Source organism: Rattus rattus, chromosome 2 (genome assembly GCF_011064425.1).
Source record: "Rattus rattus isolate New Zealand chromosome 2, Rrattus_CSIRO_v1, whole genome shotgun sequence".
NCBI lineage: Eukaryota > Metazoa > Chordata > Mammalia > Rodentia > Muridae > Rattus > Rattus rattus.
The window spans coordinates 73,829,298-73,853,252 of NC_046155.1; the positions used below are offsets into that span (position 1 = coordinate 73,829,298).

Genomic DNA, 23,955 nt, shown 5'->3' on the forward strand with positions numbered 1-23,955 from the left:
TGGAGGCCTCTGGGCCCTCCTGTGAGGAACATAAGTTTAATTCAATAAATAGTACACATCTTGTGTACTTAAAAAAGGAGGAAGAGTAAATGGTCACCTTGTTTACAGTTTTAAGGTCACACCAGCTGCAGGCTTTGTAAATGACTCTTTTCAAGAGGAGGTCATGTCCTTTAGCTCCCAAGTAGCTGGAGTTTTCCATTGCGAAAGGTCAGAGCCCACCAGCTTCTATTTCCAGAGCGACTGACGCAGCTCCACGGTTCTAAGGCCCTGTCGTTATGATGACTTACACTGAGTCTTCTCGAAACAGCCTTTTTTATGAGGAAGTTTACATAACTTCTCTGTCCTAAAGTAGAACGCTCAGAAGTGTCCACTAGGTCCGCGTTTGGTCTCTATCGGCTCTAAGTCTGCAACACTATCCCCAGACAGAAACCATGCTCTGGTGAGTCATTCTCCGCCTCTGCCCCACTCCATCCACTTGTGACTGCTAACCTACGTTTTTCTCCTGTACAGTCGGTGGAGGGAGGGGCCGTGGTTGGTTCTGCTGTTGTTTTATTTTATTTTTGAGACTGAGTCTCAAACGGTAGAGCCCAGGTTAGCCTAGAACTTACTGTGGAGCCTAACCTGACCTCAAACTGATAATTTTCCTACCTCACCCTCTTGCATACTGAGATTTTTCTGCACAGAGTACCATACCGGGTTTTATAAATTTTGCATTGGAAAGCATACTTCTTTTTTGAGATTATTTTGGTTATTCTGGGTCTTTTACATTTCCCCATGAACTTTGACACCAGTTCGTCCACATGAGGCATCTTAGAGAAACAGCCATTTATCAGCAGATGTGGAATTACTTCAGTATTTGTGTGTGTGTGTGTGTGTGTGTGTGTGTATGGGGGTGCCTGTGCGTGCGTGCGTGCATGTGTGTGTGTTAGAGAGAGAGAGACAGACAGACAGACAAGAGACAGACAAGAGACAGAGACAAAGAGACAGAGATAGAGAGGGAGGGAGAAATGGAGAGAGGGAGAGAGAAAGCCAGGGTCAACCTTAGGGGTCATTCTTCGATAACTAGCTACCGTGTTTATTGAAACAGAGTCTCTCATTGGTCTGGAGTTCACCAAGTAGGGTATACTGGCTAGCCAGGAAAGCTCAGAAGATCCCCCTGTCTCCACCTCCCCAAATTTTTAATGTGGTTTCTGAGCATCAAACGCATGTCTAAGTTATCTCCCCAGGCCCATCAACAAATATGGAATTGTTTCCATATTTTAACATCTAGTGTGGCTATACTGGTTATGTCCTAGCTGAATGCCAACTCCAGAAACAGGTAGTCATAGAAAGCTCTATACAGGTTAATTACAGGTTAAATATTACTAGTTACCACTGGAAATGCCGAGGCTAGCACAGGGCTATAGCTCAGTGGCAAAGCACTTGCCTAGCACATGTGAAGTCTTGGGTCCAAACCCCAGTACCACAGCAAAAGGAAGAAAAGTCAAAGGCACACAGCATTCTCACACACAAAGCTGGCCTGGGACTCTAACATAAAGCCCTCCAAGGACGGCCACACATGGCACTGTTCTGTCCTAGATTCTCTCAGTTCCTGGATGTCTCTGTATTCATGCCTCACACACTCCACACTTACCTGGCTGCCCTTGATATCAGTGTGGGGCTCCCAGGCACCGAAATTCTGCTTGAACATCACCACCAGGCCGATATGCTGATATCGAGGTGCCCCTAAAACCAAGCTTTGGACGCGGTTCCTCGAGATGACTGCAGAAGCATAACCTAAAAGGAATGCTTTAATAGGCCAAGTGCTTTCATTGCAGACCTGGCCCTCCTTTCCACGGTAGGGCCATTCTCAAGTAAGGGAATAGAGCATCCCCATGCTTGATGTGTCGGTGTAATTACTGTGAACACAACTAAAAGTAAATGTTTAAAAAAGAATCTCTACGGCTATCCCAAGGGCCAACAAAAGAGCCAATGGCCTCCATGTCAGCTGACTGATGTCACGTCCTCACCCCTTCCTAGAGCACTTACCCAAGTAAGCATCATTCATGTCTGAATCTATTCTGGTTGTGTTGATGAAGGTGGCTTTATCCTTTGATGGATACAGGAAGGCTCCACCCGCCCAGTCGAAGCTCCCCACGGAGCCCAGCAAGGGACCGTTCTGCGGAAGGGAGCATAACAGGATTGAGAGAAAAAGGAAGTGAGGACCAGTGGTGCCCACCAAAAAGCCTCCCCCCTGAAACCCTGCCCCAAACCCTCGCGCCTCCATCATGAGAATCTCCCCTATGACATAAGCATGGTCTATCAATAAAAAGGCTATGGTCGGTGATCTAAGGCAGGATTAGAAGGGAGGACATCTGGCAGAGAGAGGGAGGGGAATTCTGGGAGAGTCAGGCTGGAAAGATTCGCCCTGAACTCGGGAGGAGACGGTTGCATGAGACTGAAGGAGAGGTAACTAGCTATGTGGAAGACATAGACTAGTTTAGACGGGTTATATAATTAACTGAGCTAGTCGGGGAACAAGCTGAAGCTTATGGCCTAAGCATTTATTAACATGTAACTAAACCTCAGAGTCGTTATCTCTGGGAACAAAGAGGCCAGATGCAGGACCACTCACAGAGGTAATGGCAGCACTAAAGCCTTCTTGAGACATCTCATGCTCAAAGGAGCTGGTACTTCCTGTCTGGGTGCCTGTAAGGAAGAAAACGTCCCTTGTTAAAGTGAGCAGAAAAGCGTAGACCAAATACCCAAAACCTCAAATGCTATCGTCACCACGCGAAGGGAGGCTCTGGTGTTGAACTAAACACATGCACCTCACAGGGATGGCAGCCCTTCTGTCACTGCTACCTTTCCAAAGGAAAAATGGGGTCCTCCAGATATTTAACCTTCCAACTTTTCCACAGAAACCATAGATCCAGGTGACATGTGGAGTGCCCTATTCAGTCAGGTGTGGTAGCACATACGTGTAGCACTTGAGAGGCTGAGGCAAGACTACCAAGAGTTCAAGGTCACCCTGGGCTACAAGGTAAGACTTGATCTCAAAAAAATATCCCTCAAAACATTTATCTAACTTGTAAATGTATTCAATAAATCCTTGTTGACCATTTCTCTGTAGCACACACTATTCTAGGCAGAGGAGATGTGACAGTAAGTCAAACAGTGCTCATAGCAGACATAAATTCTTGGTAAAACATTGTGCAGGATTTGAATCCACTGTGCTACAGTTTAATCATCGCATAGCCTAGACCTGAGAATTAAAGACAAAAATCTCGCTTTGCTTATTCAAAAGGAAGGAGCAAGTCAGACCCAAATGGCTGGAGAGGAGCTGACGCTGGGGTCCGGATGCTAAGTAGGAACCGCTGGACTGCACTGGGCCGGCTCACCCTCAATTGCAAAGATCTTTTCCTGGAGCTGGTTCCGAATGGTATTCAGAGCTTCAAAGTTGTCCACTTGGAACACGTGATCACCAGCTGGCTTAGACGCGATGGTGTCAAGCTCTCTGCGGGACTGTGTATTGCGGAAGGCATTTCCCACCTGTTGCCAAGGAATCAAGTTATATGTTCTCTAATGGTAGCAGTCCCGTGTAGCAAAGAAAATCCCTTGACGAAAGAATCTGAAACTCTTTCTGTCCCATAAAGAGTTCAGCAGAAGGCTTCTTAGAACAGGACTGTCGGGGACAGTTAGGCAGGCTGCACAGAGCATGGGGAGCAATGTGGTCTCCAGATGGTCACCCATCTGTTATGCCATTCCTCCTGGTATGGGGCTGACATCTCGCCAGCAAAAGAGATTCCTTTTTTTATTATTATTATTTTGCTTATAAGTCTACCTTTTTCTCTCTGTGTGTGTATATATGTGTGTATGTCTGTGTGTCTGTGTGTGTGTCTTTGTGTCTGTATGTGTATGTGTTTGTCTGTGTGTCTCTGTATATGTGTGTTTCTGTGTGTGCGTGTGCACGCGCGTGTGTGTGTCTATATGTCTGTGTGTGTGTATGTGTGTGTGTTTCTATATGTCTCTGTGTGTCTGTGTGTGTATTTGTGTGTCTCCGTGTGTGTGTCAGTGTATTTGTGTGTCTCTGTGTGTCTGTGTGCGCATGTGTGCCTGTGCATGTGTGTGTGCATGTGTGTGTGTGTGTGCATGTGTACATCAGTGTGTGTGTGCGCACGCATGTGCATTGTGTGTCTGTAGCCAGAGTTGTCAGATCCCTTGAAGATGGGTTACAAGCTGTTATGAGCCACCTGACCTGGGTGTTGGGAATTGAACTCTGGTCCTCTGGAAAAGCAGTAAGTGCTCTTACTAAGCCATCTCTCCAGCCCCAAGAGAAGCATTTTTATATGTGAAGGTCCTTCTTATATGCCACACTATCGGTTTGTGATGCTTTTTTCTGTTATTCAAGGTGGCTCATAAGCGTAATTACATTGGTGATCTAACATTTTACCTCTTTCTGGACCCAAACCTTTCTCCCAAATTCTGCCATGCCCACCTTGATGGAATATCCTGCCCCACTCACTGTCTTTGTGTCAGCCATGGTTGCTACCAAATGTGATACAAATAGAAGTTTGTTTAAAAAAAAAAAAAAAAAAACACGCCTGCAATATCTACTCCCTCCCCTCTGTCTTTGTCATGAGAGCATCCCCCGGTGAGGCCACTGGAAAATGAGACCCAGCGGGCAGTAGAGCCAAGTTACCCAACTTGTTCCCAGCAAGGCCATCTTCCCAGCAGATAAACATAAATCATCCACAAGTGGGGAGAGCAAAGACAAGCCCAGCAGATCTGCCCTCAGCCTGCAGCTAATGGCAGACAGGTAAGTGAGTCTTGCTGAGACCAGGAAACAACCTGCTAACTGACAGGCTGACTTATAAAACCCCTGAACTTGGAATCGTTTGTTACACATACAGCATTATTGTGGCATAGATGTGTGAGAGTCTTCCTTTAATTTTACCAATATTTGCACATTGAAGACAAAATGCATCGGTAGAAAAACTCCAGTCTCAACAGAGGTAGCAAGCCCGATATCTGTATTTCCTACCCCAATAACGTAGCGAATGATCCCTGCTTCGTCTGCCTCAGGAATGACATCCTCATAATTTAGGGGGTCACCAAACTTTTCTCCGTCTGTGATGACAACTAGGATCTTCGCGGCATTGTCCCGGGCCCCATTGATTTTCTGAAACAGTTCTCTCCTGTGAGAGAAGAGAATGGCAGATGCACGAATGCAGAGACGCCAGCCTCCGGCAGGAGACAGCTTCAGTCAGGATCACAGGAACTGAGCCTGCTGTCTGGGTGGGGCTGTCTCCCCTACTGAGTTTGACTGGTTTTGGTTTTGTTGGGGGGTTTGTTTGTTTTTGTTTTTGTTTTTTGGGGTTTTTTTGTTTTTTGTTTGTTTGTTTTGTTTTGTTTTATGTTTTGAACACAAAGTCTTGCTGGGCCTCAAATTGGCGATCCCCCTGCCCCTATATCCTGAATTACAGTTATGCACCATCATATTCGGGCTCCTTGTTACTGTTAAATATAGGGGGGGAAAATGTAAAGAAGTAAAGAAATAGACCTCCTTAGTCAATAACCAAAGCTCATCCACAGGACTATACAAACTTTCTAGCTCATTTTTCTACGTGTGTGTGTGTGTGTGTGTGTGAGTGTGTGTGTGTATGTGTGTGTGTGTGTGTGTGTGTGAGAGAGAGAGAGAGAGAGAGAGAGAGAGAAGGAAGGAGAGAGGACGTCATACCTCAGCAGCTAGCCATCCAACAGGGTCTTTCACTGGCCCGGAAGCTCAGTTCTTATCCCTGGGCATTGAGCTCCAGGGATCCTACCATCTATGCCTCCCTGGCATCAGGATTACAAGTGGATTGCCACTGTGTCTGGCTTTTCCACATGGGTTCTGAAGCTGGAGCTCATGTCTTTACGTTTGCATTGCAAGCACTTAACTAATTTTATTAGCCAGACCCTCACCGTCTTACCCTTCTGCCCAACCCCGCGCTCACCCCTGTGTACACGCCAAAAACAGACTAATCTTAAGAACAACAACGACCCTGCCTGCTTGAAACCTTCAGCAGATCCGAACTCGATATAAAGTCGGGTTGGTGATTTGAACTCAACTTATTTTTATCTTGTCTTTTTGTTGTTTTGGTTTGGTTTTTTTCTTTTTCTTATACCATGGAAGATCTCTCCCAGGGCCTTACACTGGTTAGGCAAGCGCTCTACCCAGAACCATATACCCAGAAAAGGCTCGATCCACCTTTCCAGCGGTGTTTTTGCTGCCTCTCTAACTGTTAGTTTTAACTGCAACCTGTGCCTACATGAACATTCCTCGGATAGTTTTGCCCTCTGGAAAATATTTCACCCCTTCCCTGTGTAAACAGCTCTTCTGATCCTTCGCCATCCAACTAAAAGTTCCATCACCTCCTTCCATCAAAGGCAGAGATGGAGGGACTCACACTACTTTACGGATCCCTGAGGCAGTTTTTGTCCTTCCATTCAGCTGCCTTATGGGTCTCACATGTGATTTTGGGTCAGGGTTTCTCTTGAAATCATTGAAGGTGAAGTGAGTCCGGAATTCATCAGAGTACTGCATCAAAGAGAACTAGGAACAGAGCAGCTACCATTACACCACAGAAAGTGCCCACCCCCATCCCCCATCCCCCATCTCCCATCCCCCATCCCCCATCCCCACCCACCCCCCCACTCCCCCAGAAGGGCTATACACATTTTGATGATGCTAAAACTCAGAAAGAGTGGCATGTGGGTTTCATTCCCTCGAACACCCTACCAACCGATCAGTCAGGGCAGGAGTCAAAATAATGCTGACACTAACAAGCACGACAGAAAAGAGTGTGGCGAGGTAACACAATCATCTACAATTTACCAAATCCCACTTTTCTATGGCTCAAGGAAGTGGCAGCCTGGCCGTCATGAACGTGTGTCAGCTTTATGTAGGGCTGCCCACCCGCCCTCACCAAGGTTTTAGACTTTTGGAACTGGTCCATCACAGTTGAGACAAACTCCTTCATCTTCTGAAAGTCGATGGTGCTGATGCTACCAGAGCCGTCAATCAAGAAGGCAATGTCGCTCTCCTGCTGAGGACATCCTGGGCAAGAGAGAAGAAGAATACATATTAGTTAAGTAATTAGACACGTCATCTTTGAATGTCGGCTTTCAGCTGGACAATGCGGGGAGCGTAGTAAAAAAAAAAAAAAATAATTCTGATTTTGTACCAAATTAAATAAAATATGGACAGAGCTCCTGCGCGTCAGCAAGACGGGTGATCGGAAGCCCTGGGTAGGCAGTGCAACTAAAGCCAACTGCCTTTGGATGAAAGCAACTGGGGAGGGTTCCTGACTGTGTCAGGGGCGTAGAGGCAACCCCAGAGAGCACAGAAATCCAGGCTGGCCACAGAGCGTCTACAGGGTCACCAAACAAGATCAGTACTGAACCAATAGAGACTTCTCCCTATGATGGGAAGCTAGGAAAGAGAGTACTAGCATCTCTCACCACCTCAGATAGCTACAGTCCTCACCAATGGGGATTTCTGCAGCCCTCACGGCACTAAGCCCAGCTGAGGGAGCTGCCTGGGACCCCCCCTGGCTACGCTTCCCCAGAAATGCCAACGCTGCATCTGCCCCCACAACACCATCACATCCTGGAGCCATAGGCACTGCTAACGCATGTCCTAGTCCAGGGATGAACACTCATGGTACCTTCCTGCACTGGTGTTTAGTGGGTACCCATCTAACTACAATGAGCTACTGGAGTCAGGTTCCTGGAGCTGGGTACTGTACATGCTGTACTGTATAATACCGTACTGTACGGCTGTGAGGGCATACCATGGCCAAATCAGTTTATAAAAGAAAGTATTTACATCGGATGCTTGCTTACAGTTTCAGAGGGTTATCTCACGCATTCTGTTTTAGGAACTCTTCCCCCAAAACACTGAATGCCTTTGCCCCTCTTTCCCCATGTAACCACATCAAATAACTTTTCTTTTTCTACCTTTCACTATTAATTCAGCTCTTTCAATAAGCTCGTTGAAGACAGATAGATAGATGAACCCAGCTTATTGGGGTACAAGCTGAGTCCGGTAATACCAGTATTCTGTGGCCTGCAAACTGCATGGGTTCTGACTCCTAAGGCCGGAGGAGAGGGCACATGAAATTTTGCTCCTACCCATGACACCCTGACTGCACAAACCAATTCCCAAGGTCAGAAGCTGCATGAAACCCTGCTGCTGTCATCTGTAATACCCTGACCTTCACACCGTGCAGACCCAGACTCCTGAAGTCAGAGCTGTGTGAAACCGTGCGCCCAGCATGCAGCTCGCTAGCACGCATGAACCCTGAACCCACGCTCATGAGCTCAGAAGCCAACCCCCACCACACTGTGCAAAGTTGGAATTCATTCTCTCTGTAGCCAAGAAAGGGTCACCCCAGCTGACCCACGCACAAATCGGTACTGAGTCTCACCAAAACTTCAAGCTATACCTATGTGAGTCAAGACCTACTAACGAGGGGGAATGCGTGGTGCATACACCAGTCCGAGTATTCAATTCCTGTGGGCCAGAAAGAGTCAGCCCACAAAACTACAGAGGTGGCAGTCCCAACACAAAAGACACAAAAAGCCACGACAACATGTCCCCATCCAAATTCCCAGCTGAATAGTAGTGGCCTCTGATGAGAGTCATTTTGATGAAACAATAAAGAGTGAATCTGAAAGCATGATAACAAATATGTTCATGGATTTCAAAGACAACTCGAATAAATGCGGAATGAGCTCAGAGAAAGCACAAACAGTTGAATGAATTAAGAAAGTCAATTCTAGGGGTGGAAATAGAATCCGATAAAGCAACACTAAATACAGACAAACAGATGATGATAGAAAAAAAAAACTTCCACAAGAAAAAACAAAAGCCTCAGTAGAAAGCCCCAACTACCAGGGATTGTGCTTCACAGAGTACCGAGGCTTGAAGAAAAAGTAGTAGGGGGCTGGAGAGACGGCTCAGCGGTTAAGAGCACTGACTGCTCTTCCAGAGGTCCCGAGTTCAATTCTCAGCAACCACATGGTGGCTCACAAACATCTGTAATGGGATCTGATGCCCTCTTCTGGCATACAGGGGTACATGCACACAGAGCATGCATGCCTTAAATCAACCAATCAATAAATAAATAAAATTTTAAAAAGAAAAAATAGTGTAATTGGATCATTCAGTCAAAAAGAATGGTAGTTTTTTAAAAAAACATTCTGACAGAATACATGAAATCTTTAAGACATCATAAAAAAAAGACAAAATCTATAATTATGAACATAGAAAAAGAAAAGTTCTATTCCAGAAGCATATTATAGTTTTAATAAGATCATAAAAGAAAATTTCCCAACTCTAGGGAAAGAGTTGCCTACCCAGGTACAAGAGGCAGACAGAGCACCATGTAGGCAGGACCATTAAGGAAACTGCCCACATCATACAACAGTGAAACACATTAAATATACAAACAAAAGAAGTGCAGCGAAAACCTTCGAGAAAGGTTGATGGCACTCAAAGGTAGGCCCACCAAAATAACAGCTGATTTTTTTAAATTTCATCTCATTTAATTTAATTTCAGTTGTGAGTACTGAAATCCAGAAGGACTTAGAATAATGAATGCATTTGAAGTTCTGAAAAACCACAGCTGCCAACCCAGGCTGATATGCTCAGCAAAACCGTCATCGTTGAAGAAGAAAGAAAAACTTATCACAAAAAAAGAAAAAAAGAAAAAGAAAAAGCCACTAGGGCTGGAGAGATGGCTCAGTAGTTAAGAGCACTGACTGCGGGCTGGAGAGATGGCTCAGCCGTTAAAGGCTAGGCTCACAACCAAAAATACAAGAGCACTGACTGCTCTTCCAGAGGTCCTGAGTTCAATTCCCAGCAACCACATGGTGGCTCCCAACATCTGTAATGGGATCTGATGCCCTCTTCTGGTGTGTCTAATGACAGCGACAGTGTAATCATATAAATAAAATAAATCATAAAAAAAGAAAAGCCACTAAAGCTGGCTCTAAAATGATCCCTAGAGAGTGAACATCCGAGAGACTCCAGGGGGAAAATCTTAGGAAAGCTGTTAAGTGAATGGGGGCTAAGAAAACACCAAACACTAAAAACAAACAAACAGTTGCCTTGGTCATGGTGTCTCTTCACAGCAGTGGAACTGTGACTATGGCAGTCTCCCTCCACTGTGTAGCTGAAGATGTCCTTGACCACCTGATCCCCCTCCTTCTCCCAAGTGCTTGGATCACAGGTCTGGGCTAGATTTTTTCAACTTACTCCAAAGGATTAGAATACAGCAGAGGTGATGAGATGTCAATTCTGAAGTAGCCTGACAGCAGTTCTATTATGTCTCTCCTCCCTGTCCCTCCTCTCTGCCTCTCTGTCTCTCTGTCTGTCTGTCTCTCTCCCCCTCCCTCTCCCTCCCTCCCCCACCCACCCTTCATCCCCACCCACATCTATTCGTCTACCTCTCTATAATAAGAATTTTGGTTTCTTTAAAAAAAAAACAGAGATAATAATGTTTTTGTTTTAATCCCACGTGTGGATCATGGGGCTGCCTCAGCTGGTCCACACCAGCAACTATGATTTGCCTCGTGCTCTAGCAGAGGTAAGGCTTGGCCAGCTGCAGGTAGTTTCTGCAATTGTGTGACACTTAGAATCCTGGGAAATTTTCAGAGGGTAGATAAATGCTAGGTCCCACTAGATGGGTGGTCAGGGGTTGTCGATGAGTTGTTCGTTGGTTGTTGTTGGCTATGGGTTTGTTAAGTAGTCCTTCCTTATTACCCCTCCTGTCATACCCCAGTTTCTCCTTCACTCTGAGATGATACAGCTGATGTATGAAGTAACCATGAGGCAAGCAACTAGGGGAGCTCCCCAGTTACAGCCTACAAAACACAGAGACCTCACCAGTTGCACAGGCAGCGACATGGAGCAGGACCTTGCCCGAGTCAAGACTTCAAATGAGGTGGAAGCCCAAGTTCACTTCAGTCTCCTGAGAGAGTCCGAAGTAAAGTCTAAGCCGTGCCAAACATTCTCAAGATACTGGAAATTTGAGGTGGGAAACGTTCACAGTTTCAAACCGCTGGGTTTGTTAGGTAGCAATAGACACGGGACATACAAAATGTGCCTGGCAGTGTATCTGTTCCCGTGCAGAAGAAAGAGAGGGTAACAGCAGCAGCAACATCAACAAACAAAGCAGCGAGGTCCGTGTGAGATGTCCAACTCGAGGGCCACAGAGCAGAGGAAAGGCCGCTTCAAGTGGCCACTTCATGTTTTATTTTCATTTTTTATTTTTTGAGACAGAGTCCTGCTACGTAGCCCAGACTAGCCTCAAACCCATGATACTCCTGCCTCGGTCTCCTAGTGCAGCATCAAAAGGAATGGTTTGAAAGAGGGGATAATCCAGAATGTCAGCAATGGATTATCAGCTGGGATTTGAGAAAAACATCCCCAGTGTAATGGCTCTGAGGACATCTTGGAAAGATCCTTGGAGAAGAGAGGCAGTGGGAAGGGAGCTCTGAAGCATGGTGGCTGAGGTAGAATGGGTGGGAAGAAGCTGGAGCAGCGAGCAGGGTCCACCCCATCAACAACACCAAAGACTATGCTTGGGAGAGCCCTGCATTGTCCAAAGACAATGTCTGAGATGTCTGTAGAGCCAAGTGGCTTGATCTCCTCCACCCAGAAGTGAGTGGCTAATGCAGTTAGCTTAACTCCTCTCCAAGAAACCCAGGGTTTCTTACCTCCCTCTACCCAGACCCCCAATGCACCGCTATACCATGAACAGCCACTGTCGCAGCCCATCCTCAAGTCTCTGCCATAAAGGACCTACCTCTGAGAGCCTCTGGGAACTGCTGGGGCTTCCTCAGCAGGTTGGAGCCGAATAGGTAGCACAATCCATTGACATAAGTGTTCTCCTTGCAGTTCTGGTGTACTGTGGGGCCACAAGCCTGAGGGACAGAGCAGAAGTCAAAGGGCTGCCCCTGCCTCCTGTCCTCCATGGCAGCCCCTCCACAAGACCTCCAGCCCGGCATCTTCCTCCCGCTTTACCCCTCAAGACCCTCTCTGATAAGGGCAACTCACCAGCAGCTGTGGAGGGACGGTAGTAGCAGCCAGGGACAGGCCCAAGGACATATTCACAGCCTCCGGAGGTACTGAGAAGACAGATGTATGCACAATGATCCTTGGGGTTAGAGGAGTTGTGAAGCAGTCAGGCAGGGACACGGCAGGGGTGCACCTCCATGTTCACTGTCTTACTCACAAGAGCCAGGCACAGAGGCCAGTCAATAGATGGCAGATAAGTAAAATGCAGTCTACACAATGGAGTCCTATCCAGCCGCAAAGAAGAATGAAGTTATGTCACTTGCACCGAAGCAGATAGAATTAAGTAACATAAGATTTAAAGTGTGGGGGACCATTTGGAGTACAGGCCAGCAGGGGAGATTGGAGAGGGTAAAGAGGACAAAAGGATTGAAATATATTTTACACGTGTATCAAAATGTCAACCAAGCATGGCAAGGAATACCTTTAATCCCAGTAGCTAGGAGGCAGAGGCAAGAAAATCTCTGTAGGCCAACCTGGTCTACATAGCAAGTTCCAGGCCAGCCAGGGACCCTGTCTCAAAAAGGAAAAAAAACTAAAGTATGAAAATGTCACAATGAAATGCAATTTCAGAAATGGGTGTTGTTAGTGTGGCCTACCATGCACAAAGCTTAAGGCCACATCTGGTGCCAGCACTTGGGAGTAGAGCAGGAAGATCAGAAGTTCAAGGCCATTGCCAGCTACATAGCAAGTTTGTAGCCAGCTTGGGTACAAGAGTCTTTGCAGAGAGGTTAGGGGAACAGGAAAAGAAGGGAAGAGGGGTGAGGAGAAGAGAGAGGAAGGGAGAGAATTCTCTTATATGACATATGCTACTGTGTCTCTGGAACAGGGGAGATGGCCGTCTCAGTCAGGAAAATCGCTGCCATGACCGTGAAAGCATGAGGACCCGAGTTCGGATTCCCAGAACCCATGTAACAAAGGGTGTGCTCACGCCCATGTAACAAAGAGAGTGTGCTCACGCTCATCTGCAACCCCTGTGCTAGAGAAACAGACCGTAGCATCCCTGAAATTCATTGACCAGATGGCTCAGCAGTTAAGGACACTGTCTGCTCTTCTAGGACCTGGGTTTGATTCCCAGCACTTACATAGTGACTTGTAACCGTCTGTAACTTCGGTTCCAGGAACCCAGACACTCACCTGTGGCCTCCCTGGTCACCGGACATGCATATGACACATATACATACATGGAGGCAAATACTCACACATAACAAAAAGATATTTTTAAAAAAGAGAAATTTATTGCCCAGGAAGCTTTGCTAAATCAATGAGCGCCTGTGACAAAATAAGCAAGACAGAGAACAGTCGAGAACAACACTGATGCTGACTACAGCCTTCACCAGCTGCACACCGGGCAGTGCACCTGCAGGCACGTGTACCACCACACACACGCACATGCACACGCACATGCACACGCACACGCACACACACACACACACACACACACACTGCTTAACTGTTATTTATTCTGGCAAAAGAGTCACTTGGGGGACAGAGGCTAGACTATGTAAGGGGCACAGCAAGGTTGCCTGTAGACAAGACAGAGGCTAGGGAGCCAGGTGCTCTGTGCCCCACCAAAGATGCACAGGATACAGGAATGCTTGACAAGCCAGGGATGTCCACAGGAAGACTCTGTTCAGGGGCCAGAGGGAGAGACGAGACTCACCTTGCAGGGGAATGGGGTCGCACCGGTTTGTGCTGTAGTCACACTGGTAGAGGGCACCTGTCTGGTTAACCGCCTTTACCTCCTGGGGGGCTGCAACAACCACTCTGTAGGGAGGGGACAATAAGGGATGCTCTGAATGGAGAGAGAGAAGGCTTTACTTCTCTCCACCTTCCAGAGGGAAGTAAGGTTCCTGAACACCCATATAGGAAGAATTATCAAAGGAAAAAATATAATCCTAGAATGGGAAAACCCTTTCTAAGAATGACATAGAACTCTGAGATAATTTTAAACACTGGCTTTAAGAAAAAAATCCTGTGAAGTTCGGATGGAAACGTGGTGGTGACAGGAAGGTGAGAAAGCTGGGCTAAGAGGTAGGTTTGCTTAAAACACATTACACACACATATGAAATTCTCAGACAATAAACAATTAATATTTCAACCAATAACCACATTAAATAAATGTATAAGAATGAAAAACGATTAAAAGCAGAGTCAAAAGATAAATAACAAACCGGGAAAGGGAGGCTTGCAGCTTACACCCCGGATGACCTTCCTCTGATCTGAGGGTTCCTGCAAAACCAGGAAGGGGGAGGAGTAGAAGACAGGGAGGTGGGCGGGGGTAAGAAAAAAGCATCAACAGAAAAAGCAGTCGCTGTGGAGCAAGTCTTCTGGGCCCAGAATGGCCCTTGTCATCTTGAACTCCCGGCAGCCATTATTATCCAGAAGAGACTGGAAAGAGATTGAACCCATCAATGTTCCATCTGGCGGGGAGGAGGAGCTCAAAAGCTGTTGGTGGTTGTCAGGGAGAAAGATTCTTCCATGAGCTGCCCATCCTCCTGTGGGAAGCTGCTTATCTCTGCTATGGACGCTATACCAGCTAACAGAGCTAGACCTGCACAGAATCCTTCTTCCGTCTGTTGTTGGTACCCGGTCTGGAGAGAGCATATATTTGTTCCCATCTCTCCAGAAAAGTTTACAAAATAAATACGTCCCATAAAAAGAGAAAACCAGAGATGGCTCCAGTGGGTAAAGGTGCCACACAGGCGTGACGACCTGAGGTCAATCCCTAGGACCCATAATGGAAGGAGAGGACTGACTCCCAGTGTGTGTCGTCTCTCTCTCTCTCTCTCTCTCTCTCTCTCTCTCTCTCTCATTCACACACACACACACACATGCACACATATACATACATACATACATACACATGCATGTACATTTGCATGCACACATATACAGACATACAGACATACAGACATACACATGCATGCACATTTGCATGCACACACACTGTAGTGCATACTCTATTAGATCATGGGCCTGTCCGGTTCACTCTTAGAAGACCAGATCTCACAGTCTAAAGAAATCAGCCACATCCCCCTGAAGCTCCCTCCCTGGGACAGAGGGAAGAAGGCACGTGGCCTCACAACTAATTTATGTCCTACCTAGTACCTGGTACCCCGTTCTGCTCATCACATGCACCGCCCCACACTAAATCATGTGGTGTGGAACTTTCAGTCATCTGAAAAGATGTGAAAGTTGTGGGGGTTGAATATATTTGGCCCAGGGAGTGGCACTATTAGGAAGTGTGGCCTTGGAGGAAGTGTGTCACTTTGGGAGCAGGCTTTGAGACCCTCCTCCTAGCTGCTTGGGAAAGTCTTCTCCTGACTTCCCTCAGATCAAGATGTAGAACTCTTGGTTCCTTCTCCAGCACCATGCCTTCCTGGACGCTGCCATGCTTCCTGCCATGATGATAAGGAACTGATCCTCTGAACCTGTAAGCCAGCCCCAATTAAATGTTGCCCCTTATAAGAGTTGTCTTGGTTATGGTGTCTCTTCACAGCAGTAAAACCCTAAGAAAGACAAAAGTCAAGCATTTTTCTTTGACTCCCGAGATTTCTCACAGCTTTGCTCTGGGCCTTCTCTCCCACCATCCTGTCAGGATGGCTATCATGCTCTCTTACTTTAATATCTCTCCCTCTCCTCTCCCTCCCTCTCCTCTCCCTCCCTCTCCCTCACCCTCCCCTCCCTCTCCCTCCCCTCTCCCTCACCCTCTCTCTCTCTCTCCCTCACCCCTCTCCCTTTCTCTCTCCCTCTTCCTTCCCTTCCCTTCCCCTCTCTCTCTCCTTTCCTCCCTCCCTCTATTCCTCTCTCTCTCTCTCTCTCTCTCTCTCTCTCTCTCTCTCTCTCTCTCTCTCTCTCATGCCCTCTTAAGTAACTTCCCTTTCCTCTCTGTTCTCATGAAAGCTGGGCATATCCTACTTTGTGAAATCTTTCTCTGATTCATCCCTTGTCTGCCACTCAATTAGACATCACTTTCAAACATGGCTGCTTTCTTCTACAAACTAACTTGAACTTCACTGTTTGAGATTAAAGGTGTGTACTAAGGCCATATCTGTGTTCTAGACAGAGGGATTAAAGGTATATGCTAAGGGCTGAACCACACCACAACTAGAAACAGGTTTTTTTTTTTTTTAGTAAGTAACACAATCTTGGGGTTCAGTGTGGTCAAACATCTCTCTCTCTCTCTCTCTCTCTCTCTCTCTCTCTCTCTCTCTCTCTCTCATTTTTTTGAATCAGGGTCTCACTATAATCACTCCAGCTGTCCTGGAACTCATTATGTCAACCAGGCTGGCCTCAAACTCACACGGATGTGCCTATCTCTGCATCCTGAGTACAGGGATGGAAGATGTGTGCCATCACATCAGAAGATTAAGATCTTTTCAATCGTATGCATGTAAATATGTATCTCTGTGTAGGCATGTGTGCATGTGTGCATGTGTGCATGTGAGTTTAGTGTTCACAGAGGTTGGACATACCAGATCCCTCTGGCCACTCCTTTTCTTCTGTCCAACATTGATGATGATGATGATGATGATGATGATGATGATGATGATGATGATGATAATTTCGTCATTTGAAAGGGACTAGAGGGATAACTCAACAGTTACGAACACTGACTGATCCTCCATTGGACCCAGGTTCAGTTCCCAGCATTCATATGGCAGGGGATAATGAATCAGGAAGGTTTAAGAGAGGAATAAGTAAGGCAAGGGATAACTAACAATAAAAGCCTCTAGAAAGAAAGCAACATGGAAACCAACTACTAAAGAAGCTTCCTAAGATCTATACACCATATGTATGCGCAAACACACACACACACACACACACACACGTGTGTGTAGGTAACTCGTGAGCATATACCCCCACATAGATACACCGCACATACAAATTTCAAAATCTAATATATATATTAGGTATCTTCTGTGACTCCAGTTCCAGGTGGTCTAACGCCCTCTTCTGATATCTACAGACACCGCGTGCATGTAGTACAGATATATATCTATCTATATCTATCTATCTATCTATATATAGATAGATATATATGTGCAAACATTCATACAATTAAAATGAAAATAAAAATCTCAAAATTTTTGAGAAAATATTGTAATATTTAACATCCTCCTCCACCAAAGAAGTGCAAATTGAAATTGCTCTGAGATTTCATCTTGTCCCAGGCAGAATGAGTAAGGTTGTTTTTAATTCCAGCAGATACTGATGTGAGGAAAGGGTGGTTGGTGGGAGTGAGAACTGGTACAGCCACTATGGAAATTAGTGCCGAGGTTCCTTAAAAAAATATCAAAATAGATCTACCACAAGATCCCGCTATACCACATCTGGGCACATACCCTAGAGGTGCTGTTTCCTTCTACTTGTTCATGGTCACTGCTGCTGTATTCACAATAGGCAGGAACTGGGGACAGCCTAGATGTCCCTCAAGTAATGGATAATGTGGTACTTGTACATGACACAGAGATTCAGTGACAAAGAAAGATGAAAGCAGTAGGTAGATGGAGCTAGAAATAGTCATTTTGAGTGACCCAGAAAGACAGATGCCACATGCTCTCACTTATGTGTGGGTGCTGCCCCTGGATCTCTGTGTGTGTGTGTGTGTGTGTGTGTGTGTGTGTGTGTGTGTGTGTACTCATGTAAACACACACGAAATATATATGAAGTTACTCCATAATGAGGGGGAAATTTCCTCTCCCGGATACCATGAGCTATCAAATAAAAAGCCTAGATTCAGAGTTCCTCTTTTGAGTCGTTGGTCAGTGGGATCCCACAAACTGCCCCCCTAAACATTACAGGCTGTTGCCTTGGCTCTTGCTTACCCTCCAGAATTTGATGGTAACAACGTATTGCTTAAGACAATATATACTTGAGTCATAGAATATGGAGAAATCGAGTTGGTCCCAAACTGGAAACTTCAACCCTACTGGCTAGCTTCCATGGAGCGGAAAGGCTGGATGCACATTGCCAGGGGAGCGGATTAATCGAAAGTTTGACACAGCTGTGAACCTTTTGCCTGTAACAAGGTCTGACCCAGCAAGATCTCCAAGTGTGCTGGTGTGGTAGTGGTGTGACTGTTCTGGGAGTGTGCTTGTTAAGTGTTCGCCATCTTGACACACACCTGCACACATGGGGAAAGGATGCTCTCAACAAAGGAGTTGCCTCCATCACGTTGGTCTACAACGGCATTTCCTTGATTAGTGGTTAATGTGGGAGTCCTGTGCAGGTGGCTTTGGGTTCTAGCAAAGCAAGCTAAGCAAGCCAGTCAGCAGTGTCCTTCCAGGGCTTCTGCCCCAGCTCCTGCTTCCAAGTTCCTGTGTGCAGATTCCTGCCTTAGCTTCCCTCAATGGACTGTGACCCATGATTTGCAACCCAAATAAAATTTTCCCTCCCTGCTTTAGGTCACAGCGTTCTCTCAGAGCAATAGAAACCTAAGATGAGCAGTAACGGCCATTTTCTACTGGCATTAAAGGTCTGGTCTACAAGACAAAAATCATGTCTAGTACTGTTAACTGGGTCAAGATTCCTGCAGCTAGGTAGTCATAGGCCTGAAAGGAGAGCCTACTACTATTGACCTACTAAGTAGGCAGAGCATTAAACTTCTGAGTACTGAACATTACACCGTTAGCACGTCTCTCAATCCTCCTGAGAAAGGCTTCTCTTCAGTAGATGGTGATTAGCAGAGACCCACGACATGCAGAAAAAGAGACTGGGAGTGCTCAGCTCTAAGTGGGACAGCTATGCCACACACTTCCTCTCAAGGCTCAGGGATCATTGCAGAACAGGAAGTGGAAAGATCGTGAGAGCCAGAAGGAGTGGATGACGGTGGTGAGCCAGAGTTTCCTACGTGATAGCGACACGGCTTAGTCACAGCCTCTGTGACTGCAGACACTGATACGTCTTCATTCTGAGAAGATTACTTGCACGGTGAATGCCAGATAGTAGTTCTCTAAAGCCACGTGTTTTAGGCTTCGTGACTGAAGCCCTCATCACTTATCTTTATTCTGAGTGACAAATGAGCAAGGTTGCGTTCGATAAAATTTATTTTCAAAACCTGAAAGTAAGCTATAACTTAAACAAAATTCAAGCTACAGATCGAGGGGGGAGAGGTAGGTAGCAGTTAGGAGGTAGACATAAGGACAGATAATCTCCCCTGAAGGACCATAAGAGTCCAATGGCCAGGATCCCCCTGGGAAAGGATGCAGGGAGTAAGGACTTTTTGCTCTCAACTTTCTTGGATTTTGTAAATTTGGACTTCCGGAACCTCACTACTGAGTCAAAAGAGAAAAAAAGAAAAATCAGTCATGAGGGTAAGTGGGTATAGCCCGGTGATGGGGCATCTGCAAGCCTTGGATTCCATCCCCATCAAAGAAGAAATGAAGAGAGAAAGGAAGAAAAACCTCGATAAGGAAACTCTTCTTTCCCCTAGCTTTTAGAGAAACACGGAGGCACTGGGCTTCCCCTGAGGACTTTACCGGGTTCCACCAAGCTGGATCACACTCTGCCCGAAGCCTCTTGCATTCTCTTGGAAGGTCATGGGATTTTCAGTGTCCAAATTGAAGCCATGACACAAGGTTAGGACTGGAAGGATAACAGGGAATTAAGAGTCAAAGCAAAGGAACCAATAAAACAGTTAAGAAAACAACACACATTTCCAGCCATGACCATTCCTGTCCACATTCACCGAAGCTCTGACAGCCCAGGACAGGGATCCAAACAGTGTAGGGTCTGTCTGTTAAGTTTTTGAGACAGTATTGTATATAGCCCAGCCTGACCTGGAACACTACAGTGTAAGTGTGGATAACCTAGACCTCCTGATCTTTGGCTTCCATTCTACTTCCCAAATGCTGGGGTTGCAGGGGTGGGCCATCACACTGCAATCCATCCACTTTTTCTACAGAAGACCAGCAGGTTAAGCAGAACCCAGCACCAGGGAGGCAGAGGCAAAGTCTCAACAGTGAGTTCCAGGCCAGCCGGACTGCAAGACCGTGGAGGAAAAGGCATTGTTATCGTTGTTGTTGTTGTTTTGTTGTTTTGTTTGTTGGAGACAAGGTTTCTCTGTGTCGCCCTGGCTAGCCTGGAACTATCTCTGTAGACCAAGCTGGCCTCAGACTCTTAGAGACCCACCTGCCTCTGCCTCCCCAGTGCTAGGATAAAAGGTGTGCGCCATCACGCCCAGCTTGAAGAAAAGCTTTTAAGACAGTGTCTCTCACATCCTAGGCTGGCTCTGAGCTCCTCGTGTAGCTGAGGATCATCCTAACCTCCTGATTCTCCTGCCTCCACCCCACCCCCAGTGCAGGGGTTACAGGGTGCATTACCGGGTCCAGTTTATCTGGTGCTAGGGATCAAACTGAGAGCTTCTTTCGCACTGGGCAAGCCCCAGGCCTCACCTCTATCTACCAAGTTTTCATCAAGGAATTTCAAACTGTAACCAATTATCACAATTTTTGTGATACACGTTTACCCGTGAGATGAGTAAGATTCTTGAGGAGTGACATTTCTCTAAACTGGGAGTAAAGTTAGTATCCCCCAACACTGATGGATGGTAGATGTTCGTCTTTTAAGACGAGTAGAGACCACATCTAACCCACGGGCCAAATGTGCTGACTCGGGCCTCTAAGTGCCTATGAAGATGAAGAGGTATGGCCAGTCCCTCTCTAAGCCCACAATGGCTTCTTCCCCCACTGTCACAACCACAATGGTTTACACAACAAAGGCCTCAGTAAGAAATTTTCCTTCCTATGCAAGTTTCAAGTAGTTCCTTCCCTTCTTGATTCACTCCCTACAAAAAGAGGCATAAAAAGAAACAAGCCAGTCTTTGATTATCAGTCATCCAACAAGCATTCCCACTAGGCTCCTGTTGATTAGAACGTAAGGCTAAGGAGAAGTGGTACAAGGAAGGCAGGAGGAAGTGTACCTGCTGTGCTCCCTGGAGCCACGCCTGCACCTCTCGACCTCCGTAGCCTCGTCTATGAACAGCCTCGCAGTCGATGGAGTTAGTCCTTCATCCATGCTTCCCTAACCACTCCTCTCGCCTACCTCTGCTTTTTTTCTTTTGGAATCGTTTATCCTTCCCTAAAGCCCTTTGCCTTTCTACCGAGCTCCTTCCTATTCCCTGACCTTTCTCTCCACTCACAGATCCAAAAGAGCCCCTCCTCCCCTTCTGAGGCTCCCTTCTGAGTTCCACCAGCACTGTACACCCCTGATACATAGGCATGCATCCAGGTAAAACATCCACGCACATAAGATTTTCTGTTTAAAAGTTCGCCAAGAGTTGGTCCAGCAAGGTGGCTGGGTTAGTAAAGGCGTTTGCCCTTAGGCACTGACCACCTCAGTTCAATCCTTGGTATCCATATTTCCTAAAGCCCTTTGCCTCTCCCCACCTACTCCTCCCTACGACCTTCCTCTCCACTCATAGACCCAAAAGATCCCTTCCTTCCCATTATGAGGACCCCACCCCCTGTCCCCAACCCTGAGGATCCCCCAAGACCCCGACACATACCTGTCGCCAGAAGAACTTTAACAGTCATGACTGAAAGGAACAAAACCCTAGGAGATGTGTGAACTGTGGGGTGGCCGGCACCACAAACACTTTGAGGAAGCCACTAAAGCCAGGAGGGGTAAAAATAGAGAAGTAAGAGGCAAAAGCTATGAGAGATTCAAAGAAAGAGGGCGGAGGCTCTACAAATGCCCAGCCCTGTGTAGCCTTCCTCTGGGACATCACAGCTTGCTTTTTCTTGCCACCCTGCTTCCTTGCCCAAACTATCAAGGTTACCGCCCAAAGGTGTCATTTGTCACCCATTTATTATGGGGGGAAAAAGCTAGGTAGTAGGCTCCGTGTTTAGGACCAGGCTGGTCTCCCAGGGGACCCACATCCAGTACACACATGGAGGCTGGAAACCAACTATAACTCCAGTCCCAGGGGATCTGAGGCTCCCTTTGGCATGTGTACACATGGTGCACGCAGGGTCCACATACATACATATAACAAATCTCTTTTTCAAAAATAGAGCCAAGAGTTGGTCCAGCCAGGTGACTCAGCGGTAAAGGTGCTTGCCATTTAGCACCGACTCCCTGAGTTCAATTCCCGGTGTCCATATGGTTGAAGAAAAGAACCAACTCTTTCAAGCCGCCCTCTGACCTCTACCTCCACACCGTGGTACAGGCCCCCAAGGAGGAAAGAAACCATTGGCTTCTTAACCACGGTCATATCCAAGACAAAGTGTAGTGTTCTGTATACTTCATGAAAGCATTTTGAAAGCAGAACATGAAGTTATTATATGCAGTGGAACTAGAGGATGTATTGTGAGATATTTAACCATTTTTGCCCTGTTGGGTATAAAGTCTACTCTAGGTTCTTGTTCTTAAAAACAATGGGTTCTCATACTTACCTGGCAGGGGAGACACTATGATCAGGAAGGTAGTTTTCCCAGGTGAGGCTTGCCCATTACACTTGGGGTGTGCTAACCCCTGTGATGTCCCCAAATCCAGGATTCTCAATTGCATAATTTGTGTTATGGGGGACTGTGTTCCCCTGGCCCCCTCAAAAAAGAAAAAAGTGGTTTCTTTACTCTCTGGAGTTTTTTATTCTTTTGTCTTGTTTACCTCTATTTATTTATTTGGTGTGTGTGTGTGTGTGTGTGTGTGTGTGTGTGTGTGTGTGAATGTTTGTGTGTTTCACTGTGTAAGTATGAAGGTCAGAATACAGGTTGCTGGGGTCAGTTTTCGTCTTCCACCATGTGGGTCTCAGGGATCAGATTCCGGTCATCAGGCTTAGTGACAAGTACTATCTCATGGATCTTCTTCTCTTCTCTTGAAACACAATACCAATATGTTGTCCAAGCTGATCTCGACCTCGCTGATTAAGGTGATCCACCTGCCTCAGCCTCCCCAGCAGTAGACCTACAGCCACGCCTAGCTTCCTTCTCTCCCCTCCCCGACCGCCCCCAGCCCCCGGAGCTGAGGACCGAACCCAGGGCCTTGTGCTTGCTAGGTAAGCGCTCTACCACTGAGCTAAATCCCCAACCCCCTCGTGTAAGCAGAGGCTCAGGTTCCACTGACTGCCAAGGTCTAAGTCAAGTCTCAGAGCAGCTCTTCAGTCCAGGGTTTTTCTCAATGGCCCACTGTTCTAGTGGCATTTCTGTGGCTATGATAAACCGCTATGACCAAAAGCGACTTTGGGAGGCTTTATTTTACTTTAAAACTCCAGGTGACCACCCATGATTTCATGAAAGTCAAGGTAGGAACTCCAGCAGCTGTTATGTCACAGCCACAAACAGCAGGGAGACAAATGCACTGCCCACTTGCCGGATTCTTCACACTTACACAGTTCACAGCCCTGCTGGGGAGAAAATGGTGCTGCCCACACAGGGCAGGTTCCACATCAGTTAGCCATCAAGATACTCGCCCACAGACTTACCCCCGGGCCAACTTAATGAAACACTCCCTTAGTTGAAGCTTTCTGGTAGGGAACTCTAGGTTGTGGCAAGTTGATGTTTAAAACCAACCATCACAGACGCTGGGAAGATGGCTCAGCAGTTAAGAGCATTTGTTGCTCTTGCAGAAGACCTGGGTTCAATTGCCAGCATTCACAATCATCCGTGTGTGTGTGCGTGTGTGTGTGTGTGTGTGTGTGTGTGTGTGTGTGTGTGTGCATATGCATACACTCAGGCAAAACATCCATAAACACTAAAAAACAAACAAACAAGCAAACAAAAAGCACAGCCACCATTTCCCCAACCAGACAACCGAGGATAGGCCGCCAGCCCAGCTCCCCCCCCATGCCCACTCTTTCTTCTTTTCTTTTCCATGGCTGGACATCTAACTAGCACAGGTAACATGT

At 46.6% G+C, this 23,955-nt stretch overlaps 1 protein-coding gene and 1 non-coding gene across 2 annotated transcripts in view; one reads left to right on the plus strand and one right to left on the minus strand.

Annotated features, from left to right (window-relative positions):
• The window catches only part of LOC116893890 (integrin alpha-M), a 44,026-nt gene extending 22,288 nt beyond the window's left edge, over positions 1-21,738 (minus strand). The window contains exons 1-12 of the mRNA XM_032895610.1: positions 21,616-21,738; positions 19,589-19,694; positions 13,767-13,870; positions 12,086-12,156; positions 11,835-11,952; positions 6,948-7,078; positions 6,429-6,574; positions 5,024-5,177; positions 3,381-3,531; positions 2,615-2,688; positions 2,029-2,158; positions 1,634-1,776 (exon numbers count right to left, since the gene is read on the minus strand). Coding sequence (XP_032751501.1) covers positions 1,634-1,776; positions 2,029-2,158; positions 2,615-2,688; positions 3,381-3,531; positions 5,024-5,177; positions 6,429-6,574; positions 6,948-7,078; positions 11,835-11,952; positions 12,086-12,156; positions 13,767-13,870; positions 19,589-19,694; positions 21,616-21,643 — 1,356 coding nt within the window. The 5' untranslated portion in view covers positions 21,644-21,738. The remainder of the gene's footprint in view (positions 1-1,633; positions 1,777-2,028; positions 2,159-2,614; positions 2,689-3,380; positions 3,532-5,023; positions 5,178-6,428; positions 6,575-6,947; positions 7,079-11,834; positions 11,953-12,085; positions 12,157-13,766; positions 13,871-19,588; positions 19,695-21,615) is intronic.
• Positions 21,739-22,496: 758 nt separating this feature from the next.
• Positions 22,497-22,657, plus strand: LOC116894895. Its single transcript, XR_004387100.1, has one exon. It is a non-coding gene; the product is annotated as a U1 spliceosomal RNA (small nuclear RNA).
• The last annotated feature ends 1,298 nt before the right edge of the window (positions 22,658-23,955 follow it).